We start from the raw sequence: 13,457 nt of genomic DNA on the forward strand, positions 1-13,457 counted from the left end.
ATTACATGTGTAAGGTTTCTCTCCAGTATGAAGTGTATGATGGTATTGAAGGGATGACTTCCGACTGAAACTCCTGCCACATTTATTACACTTGTATGGTTTCTCTCCAGTATGAACTCTCTGATGTTCTGCAAGGTATGAATCACTCCGGAAAACCTTGTCACAAACCTTACATTTGTATGATCCCTCTCCAGTATGAATTTTCTTATGTCTTTCAAGGTGTGATCTGCGCATGTAAACATTGTCACATTCTTCACATTTGTAAGGTTTCTCTCCAGTGTGAAGTATATGATGGCATTGAAGGGATGACTTCTGACTGAAGGTCTTGCCACACTCATTACACTTGTAAGGTTTCTCTCCAGTATGAAGTCTACGATGGCACACAAGGGATGACGTCTGACTGAAGGTCTTCCCACACTCATTACACCTGTACGTTTTCTCACCAGTGTGACATCTACGATGATATACAATGTATTGCTTCTGATTAAAGATCTTGCCACATACATTACATTTATACTGTTTCTCTCTTGAATGGGTTATGTGGTGTCTCCTTAAGAGTGAGCTATAATTAAAAGCTTTCCCACGCTCATTACTTTGGCAAGGTTTTTCTCTGATGTGTATTTCCTGTATTTGTGTGAATAATGAAGAATGGAGGAAATTCTTCCCATACTTATTAGAAATATGAGTTTTGAGCCTACAAGAAATTCTTTGGGATGTTGAAGCTGAGGAAGCACCACTGACAGACTTGTCCAATTGGTTACTAATTTTCCCTTTAGTCTGAAATATGTGCAGTTCAGACAGATGCGAATGAAAGCTTAATCCAAGCTGATCTTTAATAGGCTTGTTTCCAGCATGCCTTTGATCACCTCGGTCTGGACTACCAGCCAACTCTTTAGTTTCTGTCATAGGTGCTTCATGGCCATTTCTTTCAACTTCTTGCCACTGAAACTCAAAGTGATGAATATCTTTCTTGATTTCTGGGGAGCAAAAATCTCCAATGTGATGACTTTTATGTCTTTCCAATGTCCCTGTGTGGAACTCTTCTCTTGTATTACCATGCCCAGTTGGTAAGAACTCCATCATGGATTTTAAAGAGCTATCTAAAAAATATAAAGACCAATAGGTTTCCAATTAACTACAGATGGTAAATAATAGTTAATATTGAAATGTGTAAAAATTACACAAAAAGCAATACTTATTTTAAACTTCCCAAATGTGATCTTCAAAGCTTAAGAACACATTGTCTCTACTGAACATACAAAAATTAGCCAGGCATGGTGGTGGGTGCCTGTAATCCCAGCTACTTGGGAGGCTGAGGCAGCAGAATTCCTTGAACCCAGGAGGCAGAGGTTGCAGTGAGTGGAGATCATGACATTGCACTCCAGCCTGGGCAACAAGAGCAAAATTCTGTGTAGAAAAAAAAAAAGAGTTCAGTCAAGAGCCTCATATACATGAGGCAGTAAGCCTGAATGATGTCCTCCCTAGGAATAATTTCTATAGCAGTGACTGCTGCTTAGAGAAGTCGATCATTAGTTTATGTGATGATCACAGTCACAGTGCCAGTGAGAGATGCTTCTGTGATGCTTCTCAAAAACCAGAACGAAAGGCCAAGCATGGTGGCTCACACCTGAAATCCCAATGCTTGGAGGCTGAAGTGGGCAAATTGCTTGAGGCCAGGAGTGCAAGACCAGCCTGGCCAACATGGTGATACCCTATGTCTAATAAAAATACAAAAATCGGCCAGGTATGGAGGCATGTGCCTGTAATTCCAGTTAGGTTGAGAGGCTGAGGTACATGAACTTCTTGAACTCAGGATTCAGAGGTTGCAATAAGCTGAGATCACGACTCTGCACTCCAGCCTGTTCAACAGAGGGAGACTGTCTGAAAACAAACAAAAAGAAAACAAAACCAGAACCACAGCTGGAAACACTTGTCAGTCAGTGTCATGCTTTCTATCTCGTATCCTGGGCCATGCTGACAATTCTGCTCAGGACTTCCAGGGACATCTGTTCCTAGAGCAGAATGATGTTCAATTGTATTAGTCAAAGTGTTCATGAATTTTCTGTTTTTATGTAAAAGCACTCCACAGGAGAGTCTCTAAGAAGCCATCCATGACAGATAGGAGGGTCATCACTGCAGAAAACAATGACATGTACATCAAAAGCATGTATGCAGCAACATCACAAAAGAGAATACAAAATCAGGAAGAGCCAAGATAGACAAGTGCAGATTCCTCATGTCTGGAGGGACATTTTCCTCACCCACAAACTCCAGGTTCCTGTAGTTCTCCAACATCACGGCCCTGTATAAAGCCCTCTGCGCAGGGTTCAGGCATTTCCACTCCTCCAAAGAGAATTCTATAGCCACATCCCTGAAAGTCAAGCATCCCTAAAATAAAAAACACATTTCAACAAAACATTATGGAGGAGTGAGTTATCGCCCTCACGTGAAATGAGAAAAGAGAAAATAAATATTGATTTGATCCAAGACTGTGTTCTGACAAACCCACGTTAAGGTATTTTTGAACAATTTTTCTGTATAGTTGCATTTTATTGCACTTTTTCATGATAGCTTTTAAAATCCCCTAAGTCACTGTGGAAGTCTCAGTTTTATGGACAATATAAAAAATCTATGGCCTGGCACGGTGGCTTATGCCTAAAATCCCAGCACTTTGGGAGACCAAGGCGGGTGGATCACCTGAGCTCAGGAGTTTGAGAGCACCCAGGACAACAGGGTGAAACCCCGTCTCTACTAAAAATACAAAAAAAAAAAAAAAAAAAAAACCAGGTGTGATGGCACACGCCTCTAGTCCCAGCTACCTGGGAGGCTGATGCAGGAGAATAACTTGAGAACAAGAAACGAAGGTTGCAGTGAGCCAAGATTGTGCCATTGCACTCCAGCTTGGGCTGCAGAGTAAGACTCCATCTCAAAAAATATATATATATTTAAAAAATATATTAATATGTATTTTATATATTATATAGGTATTATATATTCTATATAAGACATAGAATATATATTTTAATATTTAATAATTATATATAATTATATAATTATATAATTATTATATAACTATATATTATATATCTATATATTTATAAACTATATATGTATATAATATATATTTATAAACTGTATAAAATATATAATATATAATACAATGTTATATATAATATATTACAATATTTTATTTTATATTATATAATATTGTATAATAAATATATTATTAAATGTTATATATATATATAACATTTATATATTTTATATATATATAAAAAATAAGTCCAGGCATGGTGGCTCACACCTGTAATCCCATCACTTTGGGAGACCGAGGTGGGTGGATCACTTAAGGTCAAGTGTTCGAGACCAACCTCTCCAACATGGCAAAACTCCGTATCTACTAAAAATTAAAAAATTGGCTGGGCATGGTAGGGAAGTGCCTGTAATCCCAGCTATTCAGGAAGCTGAAGCAGGAGAATCACTTGAACTCTGGAGGCAGAGGTTGCAGTAAGCCAAGAACATACCACTGCAATCCTGCCTGGGCAACAGACTGAGACTCTTTCTCAAAAGAAAAAAAAATATATATATATATATATATATTGCAAATGATGTATTTTCTACATAAACCGTGGGACTGGCTGCACGCAGTAGGTCATGCCTGTAATCCCAGCACTTTGGGAGGCTGAGGCGGGTGGATAACCTAAGGTCGGGAGTTTGATACCAGCCTGAAGAACATGGACAAATTCTGTCTCTACTAAAAATACAGAGTTAGCAGGGAATGGTGGCACATGCCTATAATCCCAGCTACTTTGGAGGCTGTGGCAGGAGAATCATTTGAACTTGGTAGGTGGAAGTTGCAGTGAGCCGATATCGTGCCACTACACTCCAGCCTGGGCCACAAGAATGAAACTCTGTCTCAAAACAAACAAACAACAAAAAAGAAATGAAACAAAACTGTCAAGGACTCACGTGTCTTCATTCAGAGAAAGCTCCAAGGAGAATTTGAAAGAGCGAGCTATCTTGTTTTCTAGTTGGAAACATGAAAATTTTCAGAACTTGCAGGATAAAATACCATACCAAAACATTCTTCAGGCCGGGAGCAGGGCTCACACCTGAAATCCCAGCACTTAGGGAGGCCGAGGAGGAAGGATCACTTGAGGCCAAGAGTTTGAGGCTAGCCTGGCCAACATGGTGAAACTCCATCTGTACTAATAATACAACAATTAGCCAGGAGTGTAGCACGCATCTGTAACTGCAGCTACTCAGCTGGCTGAAGCCCAAGACTCATTTGAACCTGAGAGCCAGAGGTTGTAATGTGCCACTACACTCCAGGTGGGTGACAGAGTGAGGCCCTGTCTCAAAAAACATGCAAAAAAAAAAAATCCCATTCATCAAATAATTTTTTCTAAAATCTCATAATGTTGTATGAATACATTTCTAAAGGACTGCGCTGACTTGCCACAGAACTCTCAACAGTGCTTCCCCACTGAGACATGAGAATGGGTGGAAGGCTGAACAGGAAAGAGGATGCATAAGTGCACTTTTCTTTGGACTTTTACTACACAACACATATATACATCATGTGATGTTTAAAACAAAAGAATTAGGAGATCGAGACCACGGTGAAACCCCGTCTCTACTAAAAATACAAAAAAAAAAAATTAGCCGGGTGCGGTGGCGGGCGCCTGTAGTCCCAGCTACTCGGAGAGGCTGAGGCAGGAGAATGGCGCAAACCCGGGAGGCGGAGCTTGCAGTGAGCGGAGATTGCGCCACTGCACTCCAGCCTGGGCGACAGCGAGACTCCGTCTCAAAAAAAAAAAAAAAAAAAAAAAAAAAAAAAAAAAGAATTACTTAATAATAATGGGTAGAAAAAGAATGGCTCCATCCTCTCTAATGACATAAGTTGTGTTCTTATGTCAGAGCAAACTTATAATCATTTTTACCTAAAATGCTTGCTTCATCAGAGTCCCTGTTTAAAAAAAAATACAGTCTCTGGTCAAAGTGCTGAGAATGATTTAAAGAATCCCCTGCAGTTAGATATTTATACTGATTTCATAATTTGAAGTCAATGATGGAATAAAGCTAACTATATTACTGATACCTATATCCACTTTCCATTCTATTCCAAGACATTGAAAGTGCAGAGTCCTGCTGGGCTGTCTCACACCTGTAATCCCAGCTATTTGGGAGGCTCAGGTGGGAGGACGACTTGAGCCCAGGAGTTCGAGGCTGCTGTAAACTAGAATTGTGCCATTGCACTCCAGACTGGGCCCCAGAGTGACACCCTCTCTCTTAAAACAAAAGTTTGGTGTGAGAAACATATTGACTCACTAGTGCAGCTTCAAATGCATTACAAAATCAGACACAAAAGGCCGGGCGCGGTGGCTCACGCTTGTAATCCCAGCACTTTGGGAGGCCGAGGCAGGCGGATCACAAGGTCAGGAGATCGAGACCACGGTGAAACCCCGTCTCTACTAAAAATACAAAAAATTGGCCGGGCGTGGTGGCGGGCACCTGTAGTCCCAGCTACTCGGAGAGGCTGAGGCAGAAGAATGGCGTGAACCCGGGAGGCGGAGCTTGCAGTGAGCTGAGATTGTGACACTGCACTCCAGCCTGGGTGACAGAGCGAGACTCCGTCTCAAAAAAAAAAAAAAAAAAAATCAGACACAAAATACGTCCCTTAGTTTGCCTCCTTTTCCAGAATTTACCAGATATCAGTACACATTAATGTATGATTTTCATATACAGTTTCTCTGATATGGTCCAAAAAGAGCTAAATGTGCATCCATATGTGGCCCCTGAAAAATCCCCTCTGCCCAACATCACTGACACCACGGTGCCCACACCCCATCTCCATCTATGTCTGGTGTGAGCCCTTCCCAGGACCATGCCCAGTGGAGCCTCTTCCCAAGATCATGTCACTAGGTTATAGGAGATGGAATTTAAGTGAAGATGAGAGGGACTGAGAAAAGGCATGGGTGAGTGCGAGCAAACGTGTGATGTAGGACGCTTCACACTCAGAGAAGAATGGCTACTACAATACCTGGCCCTTCAGAAAGGAAAGAGACAGAAGAATCCACCGAGAAATATCACTTACCTGAAGAAGAGCCATTACTGGATCCTTTTCTTTGCTCTTCTTGGTGGCTTCCTCACGTAATATGAGTATTTGGAAATCCTGTATGTTAAAAAAAAAGAGATTTAATATTTAGAAACCATTCACTCCTTTCCTGTGACAAAACACACACACAGGGGAGACCTCACCCGAGAGAAAGACGGTCCTCTACTACCCACAGCACCAGAGATCACGCGGAGATAAGAAAGTTCCAGCCGGGCGCGGTGGCTCACGCTTGTAATCCCAGCACTTTGGGAGGCCGAGGAGGGAGGATCACGAGGTCAGGAGATCGAGACCACGGTGAAACCCCGTCTCTACTAAAAATACAAAAAATTAGCCGGGCGTGGTGGATGGCGCCTGTAGTCCCAGCTACTCGGAGAGGCTGAGGCAGCAGAATGGCGTGAACCCGGGAGGCGGAGCTTGCAGTGAGCCGAGATCCCGCCACTGCACTCCAGCCTGGGTGACAGAGCGAGACTCCGCCTCAAAAAAAAAAAAAAAAAGTTCCACAGGAAGACCTATAAGTGTAATTTTGACCTGTTTTCAGATCTTACTCTCCTCCTGGAACAGTCCACACACACGTTGCAGCAGGACACAGATCTGCAGGGCACAGATCCGGCCCTAACCAAACTCCATGCAGAGCACAGCCCCCTCGCCTCCCTGTGGATCACAGGCTGATCTCAGCTCTCAACATGGAGGAAACTTCCTTGATGTTCAATGCTGGACACAGATGAGGATCACCAGTGCCATTGTAAGTATTATTGAGTGTGGGTCCCATCCTATGATAATAGCAATCTTTGATAAAAGAGCATGCCTATAATCCCAGCATTTTGGGAGGCCGATGCAGCTGGATCCCTTGAGTTCTGGGGTTGGAGACCAGCCTGAGAAACATGGCAAAAGCCCATCTCTATGAAGAACACAAAAATTAGTGTGGTGTGGTGGCACGCAGCTGTGGCCCCAGCTACTCTGGAGGCTGAGGTAGGAAGACCACCACTTCTCCTGCTGCCTTCCTCCTTCCCCCTTGCCTAGTTTATAAGACAGGAGCAAAGTAAGAAAGCAAAAAGTTAGAAAGAAACAGAAGTAAGATAAACAGCCAGACGACCCTGGAGCCACCACCTGGCCCTGGTGGTTAAAATGAATGAATGAATGAATAAATAAATAAATAAATATAATAATAATGTCAACCCCGACCTAAACTACTTATGTTATCTGTAAATTCCAGACATTGTATGAAGAAGCATTGCAAAACTTTCTGTTCTGTTAGCTGAGGCCTGTAGCCCCAGTCACGTTCCCCATGCTTGCTCGATCTATCATGACCCTTTCACGTGGACCCCTTAGAGTTGTAAGCCCTTAAAAGGGCCAGGAATTTCTTTTTTGGGGAGCTTCGTTCTTGAGACGTGAGTCCTCTGATGCTCTGGGCCAAATAAAGCCACTTCCTTCTTTAACCCGTTGTCTGAGAGGTACTGTCTGCGGCTCATCATGCTACATTTCTTGGTTCCCTGACTTGGAAGCCAGGTGATTAACAGAAGGTCAAGGCAGCCCCTTAGGCGACTTAGGCCTGCCCTGTGGAGCATCCCTGCCGGGTACTCCAGCCAGCTTGAGCGACATGGATTCTGAGAGCGCTCCCAGGTAGGCATGTGCCCCAGAAAGATACTTAGCCTGGCCGTCCGAACTTGCAGTGTAACCAGTGTGCTTATTGTAAAGAAACAGGATATTAGAAGGACAAGTGCCCTCAGCTAAAAGGAAAACAAGGTGGCTCAGAGCAGGAGACCCCAGAAGGAGCCCTGTTCAATATAGCAGAAGTTACTGAACTGAGCAGGACCGGGCTCAAGTGCCCCCAAAGAGCCCATGGTCAAGATGGCAGTTAGGGGCAAAGACTTTGTTTTTCGTATCGATACCAGTGCTGAACATTCAGTAGTAACCGCCCCGTTTGGCCCCTTTTCCAAAAAGACTATTGTTATAATCAGAGCCACGGGAGTTTTGTCAAAGCAAGCTTTCTGTTGCCCCGGACTTGTACTGTAGGAAGACATAAAGTGATTCACCAGTTCTTGTACATGCCTGACTGTTCCTTGCCCTTGCTAAGAAAGGACTTGCTTAGCAAGCTGACAGCCACCATCTCTTTTACAGAGCACGGCTCTTTACAGCTAAGGTTACCTGAAACGGGAGTCATTATGGCCCTTACTGTCCCCCGGGAGGAGGAATGGAGACTTCTCTTAACTGAGCCAGGCCAAGAGATAAGAACAGCTCTGGCTAAGCAGTGGCCAAGGTTGTAGACAGAAGACAACCCTCCAGGGTTGGCAGTTAACCAAGCCCTGGTACTTATAGAAGTTAAGCGTAGGGCCCAGCCAGTCAGGCAAAAACAGTATCTGTCCCCAGAGAAGCTCTTGAAAGTATCCAAGTCCATCTCGAGCGTCTGAGAGCCTTTAGAATTATAGTCCCTTGTCAGTCTCCCTGGAACACTCCCCTCCTGCCTGTTCCCAAGCCAGGGACCAATGACTACAGGCCAGTACAGGACTTGCGCTTAATCAAACTACAGTGACTTTACATCCAACAGTACTTAACCCACACATGTTGTTAAGGTTGCTGCCAGCTGAAGACAGCTGGTTCTCTGGCTTAGACCTGAAAGATGCTTTCTTTAGCATGATACTAGCCCCTGAGAGCCAGAAGCTGTTTGCCTTTCAGTAGGAAGATCTGGGGTTAGGTGTCACCACTCAGTACACTTGGACCCGGCTTCTGCAAGGGTTCAAGAACTCCCCCACCATCTTCGGGGAAGCACTGGCTCACGACCTCCAGAAGTTTCCCGCCAGAAACCTAGGCTGCGTGTTGCTCCAGTACATTGATGACCTTCTGTTAGGACACCCCATGGCAGTCGGGTGTGCCAAGGGAACGGATGCCTTGCTATGGCCCCTGGAGGACTGTAGGTATAAGTTGTCCAAGAAGAAAGCCCAGATCTGCCAACTGCAGGTACGTTACCTAGGATTTACTATCCAACAGGGGGAGCACAGCCTGGGATCACAAGGAAAGCAGGTCATTTGCAACCTACTGAAGCCTAAGACCAGAAAGCAGGTAAAAGAATTCTTAGGAGCTGTGAGGTTCTGCAGACCGTGGATCCCAAACTTTGCAGTACTGGCCAAGCCTCTGTACGGAGTCACAAAGGAGGAGGACCAGGAACCTTTGAACGGGGATCCCAACAACAGCAAGCCTTTCATGAGTTAAAAGAAAATCTTATGTTGGCCCCAGCCCTGGGGTTACCTGACCTGACAAAGCCTTTTACACTGTATGTTTCTGAGAGAAAATATGGCAGTTAGAGTATTGATCCAAACTGTGGGGCCCTGGCTGAGGCCAGGGGCCTGCCTCTCTAAGCAACTAGACAGGGTTTCTAAAGGTTAGCCCTCGTGTTCGAGGGCCTTGGCAGCAACTGCCCTGCTGGCACAAGAAGCAGATAAACTAACTCTTAGGCAAAACCTGAACATAAAGGCCCCCCATGCTGTGATGACTTTAATGAATACCAAAAGACATCATTGGCTAACGAATGCTAGACTAACCAAGTACCAAAGCTTGCTCTGTGAAAATCCCCACATAACCATTGAAGTTTGTAACACCCTGAACCCTGCCACCTTGCTCCCAGTATCAGACAGCCCTGTTGAGCATAACTGTGTAGAGGTGTTGGACTCAGTTTACTTTAGCAGTCCTGACCTTTGAGACCAGCCTTGGGCATCAGCAGTCTGGGAGCCATACGTGGACACGAGTAGCTTCATCAACCCACAAGGAGAGAGATGTGCAGTATATGCGGTAGTAACCCTGGACACTGCCATTGATGCCAGATCATTGTCCCAGGGCACTTCAGCCCAGAAAGCCGAGCTCATTGCTTTAATTCAGGCCTTAGAACTCAGTGAAGGTAAGACTGAAAACATTTACACTGACTCTCGGTATGCCTTTTTAACCCTCCAAGTGCATAAAGCATTATATAAAGAAAAAGGCCTGTTGGGCCGGGCGCGGTGGCTCACGCTTGTAATCCCAGCACTTTGGGAGGCCGAGGCGGGCGGATCACGAGGTCAGGCGATCGAGACCACGGTGAAACCCCGTCTCTACTAAAAATACAAAAAAATTAGCCGGGCGTGGTGGCGGGCGCCTGTAGTCCCAGCTACTCGGAGAGGCTGAGGCAGGAGAGAATGGCGTGAACCCGGGAGGCGGAGCTTGCAGTGAGCCGAGATTGCGCCACTGCACTCCAGCCTGGGTGACAGAGCGAGACTCCGTCTCAAAAAAAAAAAAGGCCTGTTGAACTCTGGAGAAAAAGATAAAATATTAGCAAGAAATCTTGCAATTATTAGAAGCAGCATGGAAACCCCACAAGGTGGCAGTCATGCACTGCAGAGGACACCAGCGAGCTTCCACCTTGGTTGCCTTAGGGAACTCCAGAGCTGACTCAGAAGCTAGAAAAGCAACATCCACACCCTACTGGGCATCAGTCACAGCCCCCCTGCTCCCTCAAGCACCAGACCTTGCACCTACTTATTCTAAAGAAGAAAAAGACTTTCTCCAGGCAGAGGGAAGACAGGTGATGGAAGAAGGAAGGATCCGGTTACCAAATAGGACAGTACTTGTGCCATAGCTGCTAGGAGCCACAGTTGTACTGGGGGTGCGTGAAACCACCCATCTAGGTCAGGAGTCACTTGAAAAGTTGTTAGGCTGGTACTTCTACATCTCGCAATTGTCAGCCCTCGCCAAAACCGTGGCGCAGCGGTGTGTTACCTGCCGACAGCACAATGCGAGACAGGGTTCAGCTGTTCTGCCCAGCATATAAGCTTATGAAGCGGCCCCTTTTGAACATCTCCAGGTGGACTTCACAGAAATGCCAAAGTGTAGAAGTAACAAGTATTTACTAGTTCTCGTGTGTACCTACTCTAGGTAGGTGGAGGCTTATCCCACACCAACTGAGAAAGCTCCTGAAGTAACCCATGTGCTTCGAGATCTTATTCCTAGATTTGGACTGCCCTTAGGAATCAGCTCAGATCACAGGCTGGTGTTTGTGGCTGACTTAGTACAGAAGACAGCAAAGGTATTAAAGATCACATGGAAACTGCATGCCACCTTCCGACCTCAGAGTTCTGGAAAGGTGGAGCGGATAAATCAGACCATCAAAAATAGCTTACGGCCTTAGGAAACATTACACAATTTCAGCCCAAGAAAATGAGAGATGCCCCGTTAGCTTATTCTCCCCAGTTCACTCTTTCTCCCCAGGTGATCGAGTGTGGATCAAGGACTGGAACGTAGCCCCTGTGCACCCCCAGTGGAAAGTACCCCAGACCATCATCCTGACCACTCCCACCACTGTGAAGGTAGAAGGAATCCCAGCCTGGATCCACCACAGCCGTATAAAACCTGGGAGGCAAGACCTAGCCCAGATAACCCCTGCAAAGTGACCCTGAAGAAGACGACAAGCCCTGCCCCAGTCACACCCGGAAGCTGACTGGTCTATGCATGGCCGAAGCTTGAGGAAGCTCATCGTGGGACTCATTTTTCTTAAATTTTAGACTTGCACAGTAAAGGCTTCAACTGACCTTCCTCAAACTAAGGACTGTTCCCAGTGTATTCATCAGGTCACCGAGATAGCACAGCAAATTAAAACAATCTTTCTGTTCATAGTTGTTATGAACGTACAGGAACGTTAAAAGGATTTATTTGTATAATTCCCCTCAGTACAAGGCATGTAGCCCAGGAAATGACCAACCTGATATGTGTTATAACCCATCTAAGCACCCTGCAACCGCCATTTTTCAAATAAGATTAAGAACTGGTCCTTTCCTAGGTGATACTAGTAAAATAATAACTAGAACAGAAGAAAAAAGAATCCCCAAACAAGAAACTTTAAATTTGATGCTTGTGCAGCCATTAATAGTAACAAGCTCAGACTAAGATGTGGATGTCTTAACTAAGAAAGGAGCTACACAGTAGAAAATAAATGTTTGTCATGAGGCAGAGGTCTGTGAAAATTGTGCCTATTGGCCATGTGTTATTTAGGCTACTTAGAAAAAGGACAAAAAAGACCCGGTTCTGTAGGGGAGGCCTGCCCCTCCACTCCTGTGGGTGCTTCTCGTTAGGTGGGACGAAAGACTTGAGAAAAGGAATAAGACACAGAGACAAAGTGTAGAGAAGGAAAAGCGGGGCCTAGGGGACCGGTGCTGTGCTTACAGAGGACCTACACCGGCACCGGCCTCTGAGTTCCTTTAGTATTTATTTATGATTATCTTTACTATCACTGGTGCTGTGCTTTGAAATGTATATGTGAACATCTCTATAAACCTTTTAGCAGTATTGCTTCAGCAAGCCCCACCTTATTCCTAAAGGCGGTTTTCTCCTTTATCTTTAAACAAAGCATATTCTGCACCGCCTAAAACCCTTTTAACCTTAAGTCACCACAGCACATGTCTCTTGCGAGGACAAGGTTGGGGGTAGGGTCACAGATTAACAGCATCTCAAATACAGAACTAAATGGAGTCTCTTATGTCTACTTCCTTCTATATAGACACAGTAACAGGCTGATCTCTCTTTCTTTTCCCTACACGGTTCACTTTCAAAAAAAAAAGAAGCCAACCCCTCCTGTGCTAGCAGTCACTGTAACCACTAGAACTAATAATCACAAATTCCCTAGACCCCCGTTAGAAAAAAAAAGAAGGTGTAACCCTGAGGATCAATAGGACAAGGGTAACCCCCCAAGTTGCCATTTTAGTCCGAGGGGAGGTCCACAGTCCCTTTCCCAAACCGGTGTTTCAAGCCTTTTATAATGAGCTAAATCTGCCAGCACCAGAGCTTCCAAAAAAGACAAGGAACTTTTTTCTCCAGTTAACAGAAAATGTAGCTCATTCCCTCAATGTTACTTCTTGTTATGTATGTCGAGGAACCACTATCAGAGACTGATGGCCTTAGGAAGCCCGAGAGCTGGTGCCCACTGATCCAGTTCCTCACACAATTCCAGTTCAGAAGGCCCAAACTAGTAACTTCTGGGTCCTAAAAACCTCAGTTATTAGACAATATTATGTAGCTAAGGAAAGAAAAAACTTCACCATCCCCTTAAGAAAACTCAATTGTCTAAGACAGAAGTTGTACAACAGCACAAGGACAGTCACTTGGTGAGGCCTAAACCATACTGAAAAGAACTCATTAAGTAAATTTTCTAAATTACAGACTGCCTAGGCTCATCCAGAATTTCACTGAGACTGGACGGCTCCCGCTGGACTATACTAGATATGTAGGCACAGAGACCCATCTCCAACAACAAAGAAGAAAAGGAAAAATCTGGGTCCTGGCTCTGGGAATCTAAGGCCAATTAACGTGAACTTTGCAAAAC

At 44.7% G+C, this 13,457-nt stretch overlaps 1 protein-coding gene across 1 annotated transcript in view; it reads right to left on the bottom strand.

The window, feature by feature from the left end:
* The window catches only part of LOC100601622 (putative protein ZNF321), a 144,796-nt gene that overhangs the window by 24,731 nt on the left and 106,608 nt on the right, over window positions 1-13,457 (bottom strand). Inside the window, exons 3-5 of the mRNA XM_030821259.1 lie at window positions 6,098-6,175; window positions 2,262-2,388; window positions 1,860-2,133 (exon numbers count right to left, since the gene is read on the bottom strand). Of these exons, the coding sequence (XP_030677119.1) occupies window positions 2,069-2,133; window positions 2,262-2,388; window positions 6,098-6,175 (270 nt within the window). The 3' untranslated portion in view covers window positions 1,860-2,068. Of the gene's footprint in view, window positions 2,134-2,261; window positions 2,389-6,097; window positions 6,176-13,457 lie in introns of the transcript that reaches the window.

The sequence above is a fragment of the Nomascus leucogenys genome, chromosome 10 (genome assembly GCF_006542625.1).
Source record: "Nomascus leucogenys isolate Asia chromosome 10, Asia_NLE_v1, whole genome shotgun sequence".
NCBI lineage: Eukaryota > Metazoa > Chordata > Mammalia > Primates > Hylobatidae > Nomascus > Nomascus leucogenys.